This window comes from Vidua macroura, chromosome 1, assembly GCF_024509145.1.
Source record: "Vidua macroura isolate BioBank_ID:100142 chromosome 1, ASM2450914v1, whole genome shotgun sequence".
Lineage (NCBI taxonomy): Eukaryota > Metazoa > Chordata > Aves > Passeriformes > Viduidae > Vidua > Vidua macroura.
The window spans coordinates 28518902-28535356 of record NC_071571.1 but is presented as its reverse complement, the minus strand read 5'-3'; the positions used below and the strand labels follow the sequence as shown (position 1 = coordinate 28535356).

General features: G+C 34.2%; 1 protein-coding gene across 2 annotated transcripts in view; it reads left to right on the top strand.

Annotated features, from left to right (window-relative positions):
• Positions 1-16455, top strand: part of DGKB (diacylglycerol kinase beta) — a 337132-nt gene that overhangs the window by 120721 nt on the left and 199956 nt on the right. For both annotated transcript variants that reach the window (XM_053989200.1, XM_053989191.1), the window contains 2 exons: positions 2035-2108; positions 9134-9208. In XM_053989200.1, the coding sequence (XP_053845175.1) occupies positions 2035-2108; positions 9134-9208 (149 nt within the window). The remainder of the gene's footprint in view (positions 1-2034; positions 2109-9133; positions 9209-16455) is intronic.

The following is a 16455-nucleotide window of genomic DNA, read 5'->3' as shown; positions in this document are numbered from 1 at the left end:
CATGATATAAAAATACCGTATGTTATCTGGAAAAGTAATTTGGAAAAGCTGTAAAAATTTAATTAAAATTTATTTTGGAGCCAGTGGGATACAGACTATTTATTAGATTTTTTTTTTTTTTTTTTTTTGATGAGCCAAACCCTTCTACTTGAAATAATCTCATTGAGTCTTGAAAAAAAAGATTTGAAATAGAAAATTCCATCACTTAGCTTTTGTTGAGACAAAGGTCAAGACCAAACCTTCCTTCCATCAGACAGAGTGAGCAGATAACTTAGTGTCAGTGGAGGTCTGCACAACTTTAAGACAATTAATCATAGTTAAGCACATTCATCTTGCTGCTTTCTAGCTAACCAGCATAATGATCAGGATTATTATTTCTAATTAGAGGAAGTAATAGATCATGTATAACCTTAGGATGAGTCTCATTAATTAACCTGCATCCTAAGGGATTTCAGTAGGTATTCCATCTCTGTCACAATGAGAACCATTGGTTTACACTTAGTTCACTGGAATAAACACCATGGGAATTGGCTAAATAACTAAAATTGATTAAAACAGTAGGTAAAAATTAAATATATGACAAACTTCACTGTATTCTGCAATTTGATGTATGTTTCAACGTGCAGCATTTTACTGTGCCAGGTGATACTGAGTTGGTTTCATGCTTAGCTTAATAGCACTGAATTTGTGGACTTTTCCATTATTTTTTTTGTATGTATTGTATGTATCAAAATTTGATTCTGGTTTTCTGTAAAATCATGAATACAGTTGACACACTAGTGCTTAACATTTACTAGTAAAAGAAAAGTACTTTTAGATGCCTGTAGGATTATATACATATATCTCTAGTATGCCTGTAAAACTCCTTAGCTATGATGTTTCTCAGGTTCTGCCTTAAATTACACTTTATGAAATCTTCAAGTTATGTTATTTCAGGAATTATGAATAAGGATTTCAAGCAAGACCTTTCAATGCATCATTTTGAAACACAGATGGTCCAAGATTCATCTCTGAAGTTGTTAGTGTATGACTTTGGAGATGACTTTGAACTCTTAACATACTTTCAAAAATTTTGGAATTGAAATAAGTCTAAAAGTGATGCTTCTAAATATGAATAGTCCAGCTTCGTGATTTAAAGACCTCTACTAGAGATCATCTAGTGTAATTTTTTTATGTTCAAGTCGTTGGAATAAAGGCAATGAAGACACACATCTCAGAGTATCTGAAAATACAGACTAACCATAGTACTTAGGATGAAGGTGTTACTTTGAAAAGCTAAATATTAATGTGAATGTTTAAAACTTTCCATACACAAAAGAATGTAAAAAAATAATGGCAGAAGTCATTGTTTCCTTCCTTCTCCTCAACATTATTTTCCTCAGACTTGCCTTTCTTCCTTATGGTTTCTCCTCTACCTTCTTAAATTTTTCAGCTTTCTCAGGTGTTTAAAGGAATTCCTTAATGTTATGGTTGCCATGTTTTAAAAAGTGTGTGATTTCATATTATATCAAATATTGCAGATATTCATTGTCATAATTAAAAAAAATTTGCTAAGTTCAGTGTTCCAATATAGCTATAGTTGACCTTCATAGTATATAATATAGTGTCATTTCTCACTCCAAAATACAGTGTCTTTTAAGCTTTTTTCTTTCCCTTTGTTTTAAGGAAATTACTTAAATTAGCATTTAAAATTTTCTTCTCTATCCATGGATATATGTATATATATATATATATATGCACACACAAATACATATCTAGAGATAGGTTATGTGTGTATATAGCTCAGTATTTCAGTGGTGTTATTGGTTAAAACAGCAACACAGCTGTAAAACAGACAGCATTAAAAGAGAAGTCACTTGCAATTTCTGGCAAATTAATGAAGTGAGGATTATTGCAAATTATGGTATTGCTTCCAGCTGGATTACATAGCATAACATAGATTTTGCATTAAGCTTTTTGTTTTCTGTCTACTATAGGAAAAAATGAATGCAACACACAGCATTAATGAGTGGCTGTGTTATTCCCTTCTTTTAGATCACTCCAGTTCCAGGCACTCATCCACTTTTAGTTTTTGTCAATCCTAAAAGTGGTGGGAAACAAGGAGAAAGGTAAGGGTTTTTTCTTTCTTCTTTTTTTTTTTTTCCCTCTCTTTCTTGATTCTGCTCTGTGAAAGGTTTAAAAATTAATTGTAAAAGTTTGTATATGTGGAAAAAATCCAAAATTTTATATTGCTATTCCTCACAGTTGAACATCCTATATTTCTGTACCTATAAATTCTCCAGTTAAAAACAAGAGTTAACTCTATAGAAAAGCTTTGTTTCAAATCAAAATAGTTATGTTTAGTGCATGGGTTTGTGTGATTTGTATGAAGATGTGAGTTGCCATATCTTGTATTAAAACTTTAAAGTGCTAATAGTTTTCTTTTATCTATGTAATGATTATACAGGCAGGACAGTAGTTTAAATTAGAAGCACTATTCCATTTTCTAATGTATTATTTGCTTTTTAAAGACTTAGTAGTAGAGGCTCTCAAGCTTCTTCATAAGATTTCCTTCAAAGAAACCTTTTGATTTCTGTAGATAGGAAGCATTCTAAAAATCCAGTTGAATTATTAGAGTCCAATCACACAAAATTAAAGACATATTAATTTTACATATGTCAGTAATTACATTGATTTCAATTAAAATGTCTGAGTTTACTAGTCTAAGTGTTAACATATCAGAGGCCTGATAAAGTAGTAAGGAACATTGTCCTCCTACTCAGGCAGGAATGCTAAATTAGTTGCCCCCTAAACCAACTTTGCAGAGCATGTTTCAGGATTCCAAATGCTAACGATGTGGTCATTTTTGATCATCCCATAAATCTCTAAATTTTTTAGCCTAGTTCACCATGTGAGTGCTGTAACTTCAAGTCTTGAAAAAGATTATGGTCTTTTGGCCAGGATCCAGATGAAGGTGACACCTGTGGATACTGATGATATGGGTAATGAGAAGCAAAAAAGGAGGGATGCAGTGTGGTTCTAAAGCCTGGAACCAAGCAAGTAAACTACAGTGGGTCAGCTTTCCCTACCTCCTCCACCATGCCTCCCTTAGATCACATCTTCCTGTGCTCCTAAAAGTAAACTGTCAAAGAGGACTACTGCAGAGTAGTTGTTAGGGAAATTCTTAAAGCTAATGAGCATTAATCAAAACTGTGTTTGAAGGTCTCTGAGAGAACTGGCTACCACTTGAGAGCTGATTATGTAATCCCTGGACTGGTATACCTAAGTATCAGCTAGGCATGTCAAAAGCAGTTAATGATCTAGAAGATAAATTCTAAGCAGTTTCAAGAACATGCCTTTGCAATTGGAACAAAACAGTGTGCGCCATCCTGAGTTTTCATGCTTCAGCTACAGTAGCAGTGTGAGGCAACCCTGGTCTACTGTGCAGTTAGGGGTCTTGTGGAAGGCAATCTGCACTACCATTCAGCTTGACTTTTTACAGTACCAATATGAAGTGAATAGATCAGAGGTCCAGTCTGCAATTATGTAGGTTAGAGGCAGGTTAGAGAGCTGCACTTACACAGTTAGTTATAGCCTAGAAACAATTTAATGAAATGCTGTTTCACAGCTTTCAGTTCCTAGCTCATAATTGGTCTCAAGTGTTACTATTTGAATGGGCTTAATGCAGTAGGGATGTCATTTAATGTTAGATATTCTCCACGGTAAAAGCAAGTCTAAAATCTGATCCCCATCTAAAGCTCCTATTCCCCTTCATGTCTTAGAGTCTAAGACTTCTCAGTTTATGTCAATAAAACCGTTACTGAGGCCAAACAGATCACAGGAATTACTTGAATTTTAAAAATGGATGCACACTTCATTCACTAGCACCATTATCCACAAGTGTCATTACACAATGAAGTGTATAGCACGAGGGCAAGCACCAGCAGCTGAGTATAGTGAATTCTAAGAACCTCTTAAATTTGCTTTGATACCACATGCACAGAAAATGTCAAATTACATACTGTGCCAAGGTCGCACTCAGTATTTCTGTTTTAAGAGAAGCACATCAAAAGGTCAACTGCATAGTCATGTAAACATATCTCAGGTCATTCACCATTAGTAGATAATATCTCACAGTTAGATCTAAAGCCAGATTCAAAAAGGTTGAAAAAAGTCCACATAAGGACTATTTGTTGAGAAGGGGTTTGCACTCCATTTATTGAGGTATTAATGTTTCATATCAATGCCAGTAGCAAAAATATTTAATAAGGATGCTAAGAGTGCATCTTAGTTTGAATATTCAATCTAAGTGATGAAAACATTCTCAGGAGAAATATTATTGAACTTCTTTCATTTTCCTGGGTTTTATCTGTCTGCTTTACAGCCAGTAACCAGAAAGAAATTACCATATTTTCCCTACCTTCAAATTTTGTGGCAGTTACATCTTGTGGAAAGTAAAATCGCAGGACATTTCAAGACATAAATTACTTTGCAAAATGCACAATTGTGGTGATTCACAGATTTCTTCACAGTTGGAAGGGACCCACAAGGATCATCGAGTCCAACTTTTAAGTCAATGGCATTCAAGTCAGCTTTTTGATTACTGAAATTTTGTAGTCTGGTCAGGTGCTGAGAAGGTAGGACTAGAGGATACAGTGTAAAAAAAGTAAGACTTCCCCAGCTGTAAGGGAAAAAAGAAAGCAAAACAAACCCAAAACCTTCTAATTTTTGTAGAACAGAATTTCATTATCTTGATTCATTCAGATTAAGAAATCTTCTACTGAAAACTATGCCTCAGTCTTTACTTAGGATTCTCTGTATTTGAGAGGTCACAATAAACGAAGATAAGATTTCTAATTGACTTTCATTGAACATAGGAAGGTTACTGCAGATTGGCAAGACTCCCATGTTCCCATAGTTGCCCATACAAGATTGTATGCCTTACCATATGGTAACCCAGCCCATTTCATTGCCTTTATTCTTGGAGAGAGTTTATACATCCAACTGGAAACCAGTTGAATCAATGCACACCCCCAGTAATATACAGTCATTCCCTCTTGTATTTTCTATTTTTTTTTTCAAATCTCTCAAATGCAGAAGAAGAGAATTCGGGATCACTTAAAGGTGAAAGAAGTTTGGTTCCTTAGTTTTAGTTTTTGAATGTTCAGAGGTGTGGGGGGAAACAAATGGATATGTAGAAAAAGTGGATTCAGAACACAAAAATATATTCTCTACAACCATATCTTATAGATACATTTTGAAACTTTCATTATGTTAGAAATTCAGTTTTTCAGAATATGTAGTGATAAATGTATTCTTCCTGTATAAGTTTCTGTTTTAAGGACCAATGCTATGACTTTCAGATACAATTGCAAAATAAAGAATTATGACAATAGCCCCATTATATTTTCTTCTCAATTGGGAGGTTAAGTATGGCCCATCATGTGACGCTCAGGTGTATTTGCAGTTATTTGGACTTGAATTATTTTGTTTAATAGACAATACAGATGTTTATAATAGAATAAAAATATAAGTCAATGTTTATTTAGGAGAAAGTAGAAAAATAGAATTAAAGTTGATTAATTTAAGGCTTTCACATAGTAGAAATGGATTTTAACTACGCATGAGACTGGATAGGAGTTCATCAAACCCAGGTAAGTGAATTCCTCAGGCTGTATCACACCATAGCATATTTTCAGTGGCTGTGCATGAAATGGGCACGTGCAGTTAATTTCATCCAAAAAAAATGCAGAACATCCATTTCATTCTAGGGCTATCTGTTTGGGATGTCTGCATTTATGATCAAACTAATCAAGGCAACAGTTTTCAATAATCTATGTATAAAATATATATATATAGTACACCATTGACAAAATAGTTTCTTTAAACAGAAAGAATATCCAAGAAGCATGTAGTGCTTCTAAAGGCTGTTGTTAAGGGTAATGTTTCTCACATAAAGAGTCCTTCTAAATCATGCCGTTGTTTTGCCATACTCATTACTTTGATTTCCACTTCCCCATTTTCCAGTTTATTTGCCTGACCAGAGGATGAGTTTACACAATTGTTTCCTTGACAAATGTGCTGTTGGATGCACTGGAGATCAGCTTCCGTACACTCACGTTTCCTGCTGACTCCACGTTCAGTGTCTGTGCAATGTTGATGATATTTTTAACCTTTGCTGTTTTCAAATAACTTGGGTTCATAGTAGCTCTTCCCTCCTCCCCTCTGACTAATCTACTTTTCTGAGATTTCATTTAGCTTTGAGACAAAATGTAAAAGCAGTTTCAAATGTTCTTTTTCAAATATTGTATGTCTGGAAGAGAAAATTAGCATTTCTTTCTTTTTGGAGAGGAGTCCTTGGCTTCTTCCTTGTCTGACATCAGGGCTAAATGAAGCCCATATTAACCACATCTTTAATAGCCCCTAGAGGACTGAAGATGCATCCCCAGTTGTGGCAGAAGGCATTGCCATGGCCAGCTTTTTCCACAGTGTAGTCAACTTTGTTGCCAGTTTTGAATTGCCAGCTAATTTCTGGCCATTTATTTTCTCTCTCCTCCAGAAGACAGCTTAATCTAACTCAGCTCAAGGTGCACTCGAAAGCAGTTTCTTCAGCAGCCAAGCTGTTTAAAGATAATGCCAGCTCCTTTGGCCATTCCTGAGATAATTTTCTGCCTCCTCAGTTATTATAGCAGAGTGTTTTGAGGTTTATATGAGATCATGGGCATGATTTAAATAAAAAGAAAAATGGCAATGAAGAAACTTCTTTGTGGATTTCTGTTCTAAACTGAATCTTTTTAGTTTCCACATCACAGAATAGCCCCAAAAGTAGTTACAGAAGCACAGAAGCACAGCTGTTTATTGACAAGTGGTAATTTCATCAACTGGCTTCGTTCATGAAATTGCATTTCATCACAAAAATATCTTTTTGGTGCATTTGCCACCACACCACCTCATGGCCCTGTCAGCACAAATATCCAGTCACAAGGAAACCACATCCAGTGCCCTGTAGAAGCAGGGCAATCAGAGCCAAGTCAGTGTCACTGTTTGATACTGTAGATGTAAAACTGGAAGGTTGAGTTACTGTCCCTTTTCTTTGGCTCTCCCGTGTCACCCTGCTAGGTCTGTGTACAGCTTAGTGTGAGAGAAACATTTATAAACAGTTTCTAACTTTTTTTTTTTTTTTTTGAGAATGTATGAATAGAAATGAGCTATCAATTTATGAATTTTACACAGACTAGAATGCATAAATGTGTTTAATAACTTGATGTGTCATTTGCAGTGAGTCATTATGGAGTGATTTAGCAGGTACTGATGTTCAACTGGTAGCCATGAATGGTATGCACTAAGTACAATTCAGTGTAATCTCTTCCTTATTGCAGACAGACTTCTGGGTACTGATTAGAAAAACCAGGCCTCCTTTTTATTAAGAAGGCTTTTCTAGCATTTCACTGTTACCTGAGAACAGCACTGTGAGTGTAGGTAATGGCTAGTATGTTTTGTAGCACCAAACTTTAGGAAAATAACTCTTAGACCTTTGGGACTTCATAAAAATACTGTTCATTAACTTCTTATAGTCAGCTACACAAATGAAATTAGTATCACCTATGACCAGATTAAATTCTACACATCTCTGAGAAGCAGATCACACATACTAACTAGAAAACTCCTTTTACGTTTGTAAAATGGGAATATGTATATTGTGTTGTAAATCCATTGTCAGATGTCTAATTTAATCATCGTCACAGCCATCAACAATGACGTGTGCATACTTGTGAAATGAAACTAGTAATTTCATACTGACTTTTTCTGTCAGGAATAGCATCAGGAATATATTGTGTGAGTGTTCTTGAATAAAATGCCTGATGAAGCTGATATCACTAAATAATTGAGAAGTTAAGAAAATATTCCAATTGGGCAATTTTACAGATAATTATGAATTTGTTTGTATTCAGTATTTTTACACACTTGCTCTCCAGCTACTTTGATAAATTATGCATTTCTATCAAGAAAAAAATATGAAAAAAAATCCTGAATGTGCACATAGATTGTGTCTTGACAGTTTTATTGTGCTGTATCTGAAAATGTGGACATTTTAACCTAGAATTCAGGTCTTATTATGCTTCTATTTTATTTAAGAAATTATAAAGAAAAGAAGCAATATTTCAATGGAAAAAATGAATGCTTTCTCAAAAACATTAAAATATTAATTAGCTTAAGGACAGAAGAATTAAAATTAAAACCAAGAAACAGGGGTTTATAATTTAAAATACTGTCATACATCCCATCCCAGGTGTATATTTATTTATTCTGAGCTCCAAGACTTTTGTGTGCTTTCTTGGTTCTGTGTGAGAAAAGAATCACTACTGCATTCCAGTCAATTTAGGAAATTACATTTCTAATATTTGTAATGAAGAAACAAAATCTCTGTCATACTTTTAGGGCAAGTAAACTCAAATTTCTAAATTTACACTTTAGAAGAAATAATTGCTGAGGGTAGGACAGCAAATGGGGTCCCATGTAGGACAGGGCAATGCTTGTCATGCTGTAACAATAAATTGCTTCCTATTATTCAGATAATTTAAAAATAAGTGTAATTTAGTAAAACAATGCTTCAAATATTTTTCATTTTCTTCCTGTTCAAATGTAATCCTGAGGAAATGTAGTCGACCACAAGTTTTCTTTATCAGAATGTTTTCCAGTCTATGTGGACATTTTTGGTGGGTGGCAAAGCCAATTAGCTTTTGCAATTAATTATATTTGTAGTTCTGTGTTTGCAATAAATTTCAGGAAGAAATCTCTCCTTTGCCATGGAGTTACTTTAATACAAATCGATATGCTTTCTGAAATGTTTTTTTGATGCACCTTTTGTTGTGTAATTATAGCTTTTTAATTGTATTTTGTTTCTGTCTATACACAGCATTTGAAATGTAAATATCTTGTAGTACTTCTGTCTCAACTTTATACCCCACAATACACTCTGTGTCTGAATTATAATTGCTGTGTTCAAGTACTTGATTTTTTGTATAAATAACATTCTGCAGTTCAAATAATTGTGCTGTGTTCTAACTTCTTTAATTATTTCATATGAAAGCTTTTTAAAAAAATTCCAAACATGTAAGTAAATATTTTCTCCTTGTCTCTTTTACCTCTTCAGAATTTATAGAAAATTTCAGTATCTTTTAAATCCTCGTCAAGTTTATAGTCTTTCTGGAAATGGACCAATGCCAGGGTAAGTCTACAGTTAATATTATTACCAGGAACTCATTTAATAAAGTACTGTATAATCAAATGAACAGACTGAAGTACATATAGCATGTTTGGAATGTATCAACACTATACTTCTCTGAATGGCTGCAGAGATGTATAGGTATTATTTGTTTACCTGTACAAGTAAAGTTATGTCTCATATGTTTTGCTGAAAACCATATATTATTCTATAAGAACTGTGGGATAAACTTAATTCTATTTGCAGCTTTAACTGCCATTTCAGCAAAATGAGTTTTTGGGGCTTACTTGTGTTGCAGATGTCAGCGGCCTCAAAGGCTGACCAGCAAGACATCCATTTATTTTACATATGTAAACACATATGTGCACATGCATGGGTGTCTGTAATGTATTGGTGGCTGCGCACTTCTTATCAGTTACATGATCTTGGAAATGTAGTGGTTGGAAAATGACTGGCCAGGCTAGTTTGTGGTGGCAGTGACTTGTAATGTGGACCAAAGTGCTCTCTGAACCAGCTGGCATTGCAGTCCCTTGCTAGTGAGCTTCCTCCCTGATTCTTCTTAACTTGCATTCGTGTGAAGACGGGAGAATTACAGTGTATCAAACACCAACCTTTGCCGCCTGATATTGTCTCCTTTTTAAGTAGTGGGTGCTTTGGTGGAGGAAAAGTAGAATGGCACTAAATATCTGCTCTGTGTGTTACTTTGTATGTAGTGGGTGCTATTTGCTTTTTTCACTGATACATGAAATTTTACATCAGTGAAAAGAGTTGCAGAAGGATATTAGGAGGCATATGTTCACTGATGTTAAGGTTACACTGTTGTTTGAATTCTTTTCTTTTAAATCTTTGTGTTTTTTATTTGTTTAGACCTTTCCATGTGTGTAACGTTGATGAAAGTGAAAAGCATGTTGGGCTCAATCCTTTTAGAAGTTGAGATATCATGCACTGCAGTATAGCTAATGTTAACCTGATGAATGGTGCAAAATCAGCCCAAAAATGGAGATAATGACATGCATTATTTCTTTCATGCATGTGTAATCATCTTCTATCTGAATGTACAGTTTTTATTACTCAAATGATGTTTATTGATTTTATGCTATTCTTGACACATACAGAAAATGTAAGTACTCTTAGTTCAAATAATAAGTAGACTAGAAGAATTAACTAAGACAAAACTAGTAACTAATATTGTTTTACATACTGTATAATAGAAATGCCATACTAGAAATTGAGAGGATGATTTTTTAATAAACTGAAATATTTTTGTTCATAGTCATCTTATTTCTTCGAAATTAAAAAAAATAAAATAAAAAAAAAATTGGTTGCATTTCTGTCCATAAGTGACTTAGTTTTCGTGAGTCTTACTATGTGAAGGAAAATGCATTTTAAGGCAGAGGCACAAGAGGGCAGTGTTAAGTTCAAGCTGAAACCCTGCACCGAAGTAATTTAAACATTTGTCTTTTGAACCAGGACAGTGTTTTTCAGAAAATGTTTTCAATTTCACTTTCTATTAGAAATTGAAGTAGTTTCAGTTCAGAGTCACTTTGAAGAAAATTCTAATTAATTTTCAAACAGGCACTGCTTGTTTTGGTATATTTTTTATTCATTTCACTGAAATGAATAATCCTAAATTTCCAGTTTGTCTCCTGCCATCACTTCTTGCCCCTGGCAGTACTTTGTAGGCTGCATATAATTTGACCCTTAAGTGAGAAGTTGAATAAACTTTGGTGCTTCAGTTACCAGTACTTGTTTTCTGTGAGGACTGAGTTGCCTAATAAAACATGCCCATTCATCCATCTCTATAATGCCAGTTATACTGGATTGTCAATCCAAATTTTGTGTTTATTTAATGTTCTCATATTACATGTGAAATTTAGGTCAAAATGGAACAGATTTGGGTACAGTAAAGAAAATTTGGGTTCAGCAGAGAAAAGCAGAAATGCATTTCTTCATCCCAGTAAGTTATTTAGTAGAAAGGGATAAACATAATGTATATTTATTTTAAAGCATTTATCATTACAGTAGTACATTTCAGTTGACCCTATTTTGAGATGTGTTTTTTTTTCTTTCAGTTACTATTTACAGCCATGTTTACTCAACCTAGAGAATATCTGTAGTATTAGCTAAGAATTTGCATTTTTTTGTTATAGCTAACCTGTCTGCTTTAACACATAAGTTAATGTTTTTAATTTTTGATGGTATTTTTCTCATGGGCTGCTGTCATCAAGAAAGAAGATAACATTCACAAATTTTGTAACTTGTGTTCCAAACATCTGTGGCTGACATGAATTGATATTTCTAGTTAATTTTTGTCAAAAAGTCTATGCATCCCCTTTTCAATGGGCAGAGAGAGGGAAAAGAGAACTAGGAGACTAAGAAAATTGTAAATCTTAGTGAGGCCAAAACTGCTGGTTTGGGTTTTTTTTTTTTAATGGTCAGCAGTTCAATTGCTACGTCTATTGTTCTACCTCTTTAGTGAGATTACCATGTTCTTACAGAGAAATGTGTTGGAAAAAAGGACTTCAAAATAACAACAACAACAACAAAACAAAACAAAACAAACAAACAAACAAACAAAAAAAAAAAACCAAACCTAAACACAACTCCCTAAAACCACAAAAAAGCCTCACCTTTTTAGTACAATTTATTCTGTGTTTTTCTATATCTATGCTGGCATCTAGCAGGACAACAGAAAAATATTTTGGGAAGATGACAATGAATTTTAGTATCACAACCTCAATGTACATTTACTGAAGTGCATTGTTGCCTACTTTTTATAATAGATGGGATGGTACATGGGGAAGTGCAAGAACAGCAGCAATGACATTTCTTGCAGCTTCTTTGCCTGCCTGAGCTAGGGATTTTGGAGCAGTTTATGTTAAGACATGTGATGCACACAGTCTATAAAAAGATGTACATGATGCAAATAAACCTCATGGCAGCGACTTCTGCACTGATTCCTTTCCAGCAATGGAGACCTGCTGAGAGGCCTGAAAATCAAGAATCTCTAAGCCAAAGTGCAACAGTACACTTTAAACATGGGTATAATAATTAATGGTTTAGACATTCTTTAATTGGCAGTAGAGGGATACGAGTGAGCTGTAAAAAAAAAACCTTGTCAGCTCTGCAGCTGAACACAGGCATAAAAGGTACTCCACAGTTACAGACTGCCACAGTTAACACAGTGACGAGAAAATTGCTGGGCTGATGCATTGTGTAATTTGTGCCTGGCACCTGTGTTTTTTGCCATGAAAGGAGTTTCCCTGTTTGGTTGTTATATCTCTATAGGAGTCTTCTTCTTCTGACAACAACTGTTATTGTGGATTTAATGATCTTGAAGAATCTGAAATTCAGTTATTGTTCACCTCACAGAGAGGTAAATAATAGCAGGATGAATAGCAGTCGAGCCACAGAGCTGCAGGACTCTGTAGAGAGGTCAGCGTTTCACAAAGTCTTTGTCCCTCTGAAAAGGCCTCTGTTCCCTAAAGTTCTATTATTTAAAATGTCTAATTTATGGTATTTTTATACTCTATTATAGAAATTATATCCACAAAAGTTGTATTTCTTTGTATCTTCCATAAGCATTTAATTTGGAGAGCATCTATTTTTTAAATTCTAGCTACAAGTTTGCTTCAACAGGCCTTTCTAAATCTTAAATTCTACCCACTTAAAAGATGCCCAGGACAGCACAGCTGAACCCCTGCAACGTACATTGTAATTCAGTTGGGAATCTATAGCATCTGGGCTTTTTTACCTTCACAAAGCAATAGGTCTGTTTTGAAAATTACACTATTTTCCTTCATTATTTTAATTGATTGCTAGAGCATTTCTTTCTATTGAACATTTGGAATACCCAGAGTATTTTAGGAAGGTGTATACACCAAGAATATTTTTAGAAGATAATAACTGCATAGTTATTTTCTTCTGAACAAAATTTTGGATCTGGTCCATGTTTTCTTGAAAGAATTACATTTTTGCCAAAGAATGGCAAAGCCAGCAATGGTGGGTTGGTTGTACTCTAGTGATAAAAATTATTCTTGTACACTACAAACCAGTAGTACTTAGAATTCATCAAGTCTTCACATATGAGACTTAAATCCTGAATTTAGAGATGTATTTTAAGCAGCTGTTTAAAAGTATTATTGCTTGACATCTTTTGCTATGATATCTGTGGTGTTGGCATCTGAAACCTATGCTGAGATCCACTACTGGGTTATTCTTTTGGACTATAGGCAGTGTTAAATTTTGCTTCCACTGTGAGAGAAGAGTGCTGAATGATTTCATGTATTGCTGTCATGCCACCTTGTGTGGCTGAGTACCTGAAGTTCTGCATAGTGCACTGCTTTTGGGTTTAAGAGCAAAAGTCATGGGTATGTAACTAAATGGAAAATACTGCAATTTATGTTTTCATTACTGTGAGTAAAACTTCAGTTTTGCTCTAATAAATTAGGTTAGATTAAAATAAATATTTTAGGTATTTCTCTAAACAGTTCTATTAGAATGTGTTTCTGTTTGCTGCCTGTCCATAAATCAATTAACTGCATGATTCAAAATCAAGTATTTGTGAGCTCTAGCATTGCTATTTTATTAATAAATAGATCCCTTGAATTCCTATGGATTTGATGATGTGATTATGAAAAAATGAATTAGAGTAACATAGGTGGCTGAAAAAGTTGCCCTCTTTCAGGTGGAAATGACTCATTTATCGGCAGAAACTCAATAAGTGCCTTTGAATCCTTGTTTCTGGCAAAATAAAATTAGCCTGGTGTGGATAATTTTCAGTGTTTCAAATTTTTTTCAAGAAAATAGGATAAATTTTTCTATTCTGTTTTTTTTTAACTTAGGCTGACATTGCACAAAATCTTTCCAATTATTTTAATTTTTGTTTTAGTTTCACTTTAAACCACTTTTCCTAAGTTCTTCTCCAGCAGATTGTTCTAAAATTCTTTTCAAGCCATGTGAAAAATGGTAGATAAAAAGTAACAGGTGATATTAAACCACTAAATGAGAACAATTTTCTTGGTAAGCAATACTGACTTTCTCCCTAAAGGTCTCTAAAGAAATGTGTCAAATTATTTCTTTACAATTGTAACACTTACTGAGTATGAATGAAACTTTATAAAACAGAAAACTGTGTTCCCTTCCCAACTCCTAATGTAGGCTGCACATTCTAATTCAATGAATAAGATTTATTTACATATATAATTATATAACTATATTTAATTTTATAAATTAATTTGATTTTATAAATATTTATATCTGCTATAGTATATTTATATACACTGCATTTATATATGCAAATATACACTGTAACATGCATTATTTTTATGTATTTTGTGTGTTAGATTGTTATGAAATATATCTATAAACTTTATATTTAAATTTATAAAAAGAAAAGGTTATGTGAATTTTGTGCTATACTTTGCTTGGAAAATTCACTGTCTGTGAATATAAAAAGCCCCTGGGGAAATACAAATGCAGCTTATTGAAAATGTTTTTGACAATATGGTTTCACCAGATTTTTCAATCCCCCACTTTTTTTAAGTTATACTTTTTTGATGAAGCTTAATTATAGAGTAAAACAAAAAGGATCTTTGAGATAACTATGGTGAAGAAGCTTGTTTATAAAGAGAGACAGAGGTTTAAGTCTATATTCTCCCGGTGTGGAGTAATGCTAAAATCAACCCTGTGCTTTTGGTGTTGTTTTGGTTCATTGATTCTTTCCAGAATTTGTGCTTTTGGTGTTGTTTTGGTTCATTGATTCTTTCCAGAATTTGTGCTTTTGGTGTTGTTTTGGTTCATTGATTCTTTCCAGAATTTCTTTTCCATGAGGTAGAAATGCTTAAATACTTAGAAGTCAGTACCCTGCCATCACCTCTGGGCTATAATTTGACTTCAAATTAAGCTGAAATACTCTCAGTATAGGAAGCAATGTAATTACACCTGGTGACTCTGCCAACCCAATACATTGGCTGGCAGTGGGAATACTGCTGGCAGAAGGTGTTTGTCCCTGTGCCAGGCTGTGAGAAGGGATGGACATGCAGACCTCTGGGCCAGGGCACATCTCGGTGCCTGCCCTTGCAGTGCTGGGAGGAGACTTCCAGCAGAGGATCTTTTTAAATGTGTTTCCCACATGTACCCAGTTAGATTTGGCACATGACGTTTTGGGTCACAGGAGATCCTACAGCAATTCTGCAGATGTGTGAATTAGAACATAAAAGGGGTGAGAAGGGCAAGGCAGCCTTTAATACAGGGCAAGTAGGAATCCTTCAGGCATTATATTTGCACTTGAAATTGCTTAAGAGCTCTTCTGAGCAAAGAAAATTACAGGGGGTGAGACGTGATTGGCTTAATTCTATGCAACTTGGCTAAAATTGAAATTCTGGTCAAAAACTAATAGAACAAGAAGTTGTCCTGTCTATTATTCTACATATTACATAACTTTTTTGGTCATTGTGTTTTTCATTTCCTTCTCCCATTCTTGCTTTTTTACTCTGTAATTTTTCATGTGTTCTTGATTTTATCAAGAGTCCAAAAGAATTATGAAACTTCCTAAGGGCAGAAACTACATTCTCCCTGCAGCATTATGATTTCGTATGAGAAACAGTTGGAATTAAACACTTGCACGCTATTGTCTATATTTATTTGTATTCAGGAATTTGTTTAAAATACATTAGTTGTGCATTTATTAGGAGATTGCAAACTGGATATCAGTTCTGGTGACTAGAATATAGAATATCCATTAAGATATCTGTAACACTAATGAATACAATATATGTGAATGAACATACATAGTAATACTACAAAATTACTGGAACTTTTTTGTCTAGTGACAGTTTATGTGTAAGGACTGATTTCAGCATGTGCCAAAAGCTATCCTGAACTGATGCTTTCAAATTAAAGTATTGAACCCTAGCGTTGTTTCAATATATCCTCACTTTGCAGCATTATGCAACATTGTTATAGAAGGAAATGGATCAGGAGGTGGTGGTACTCACTTGATGGATATGGAAGCAGGAGTAGCCAGGCAATTATTGCCAAAGATATTTTACTTTTAAAATATGGTTTTCAGGATGATGGAATGAGGGCCTTCAATCTGTTGCTTTCTCATTTTGTGTTGAACCATGAGGCAAAGTTGTTTTTAGCAATCACTGAATGTTCAGCTTAATATGCACCAGTGTTCTACCAGAAGTATGAAGTTTTCATATAGCTTTATAGAAAGAACTTCACAAATAAATGTTATGGCTAAT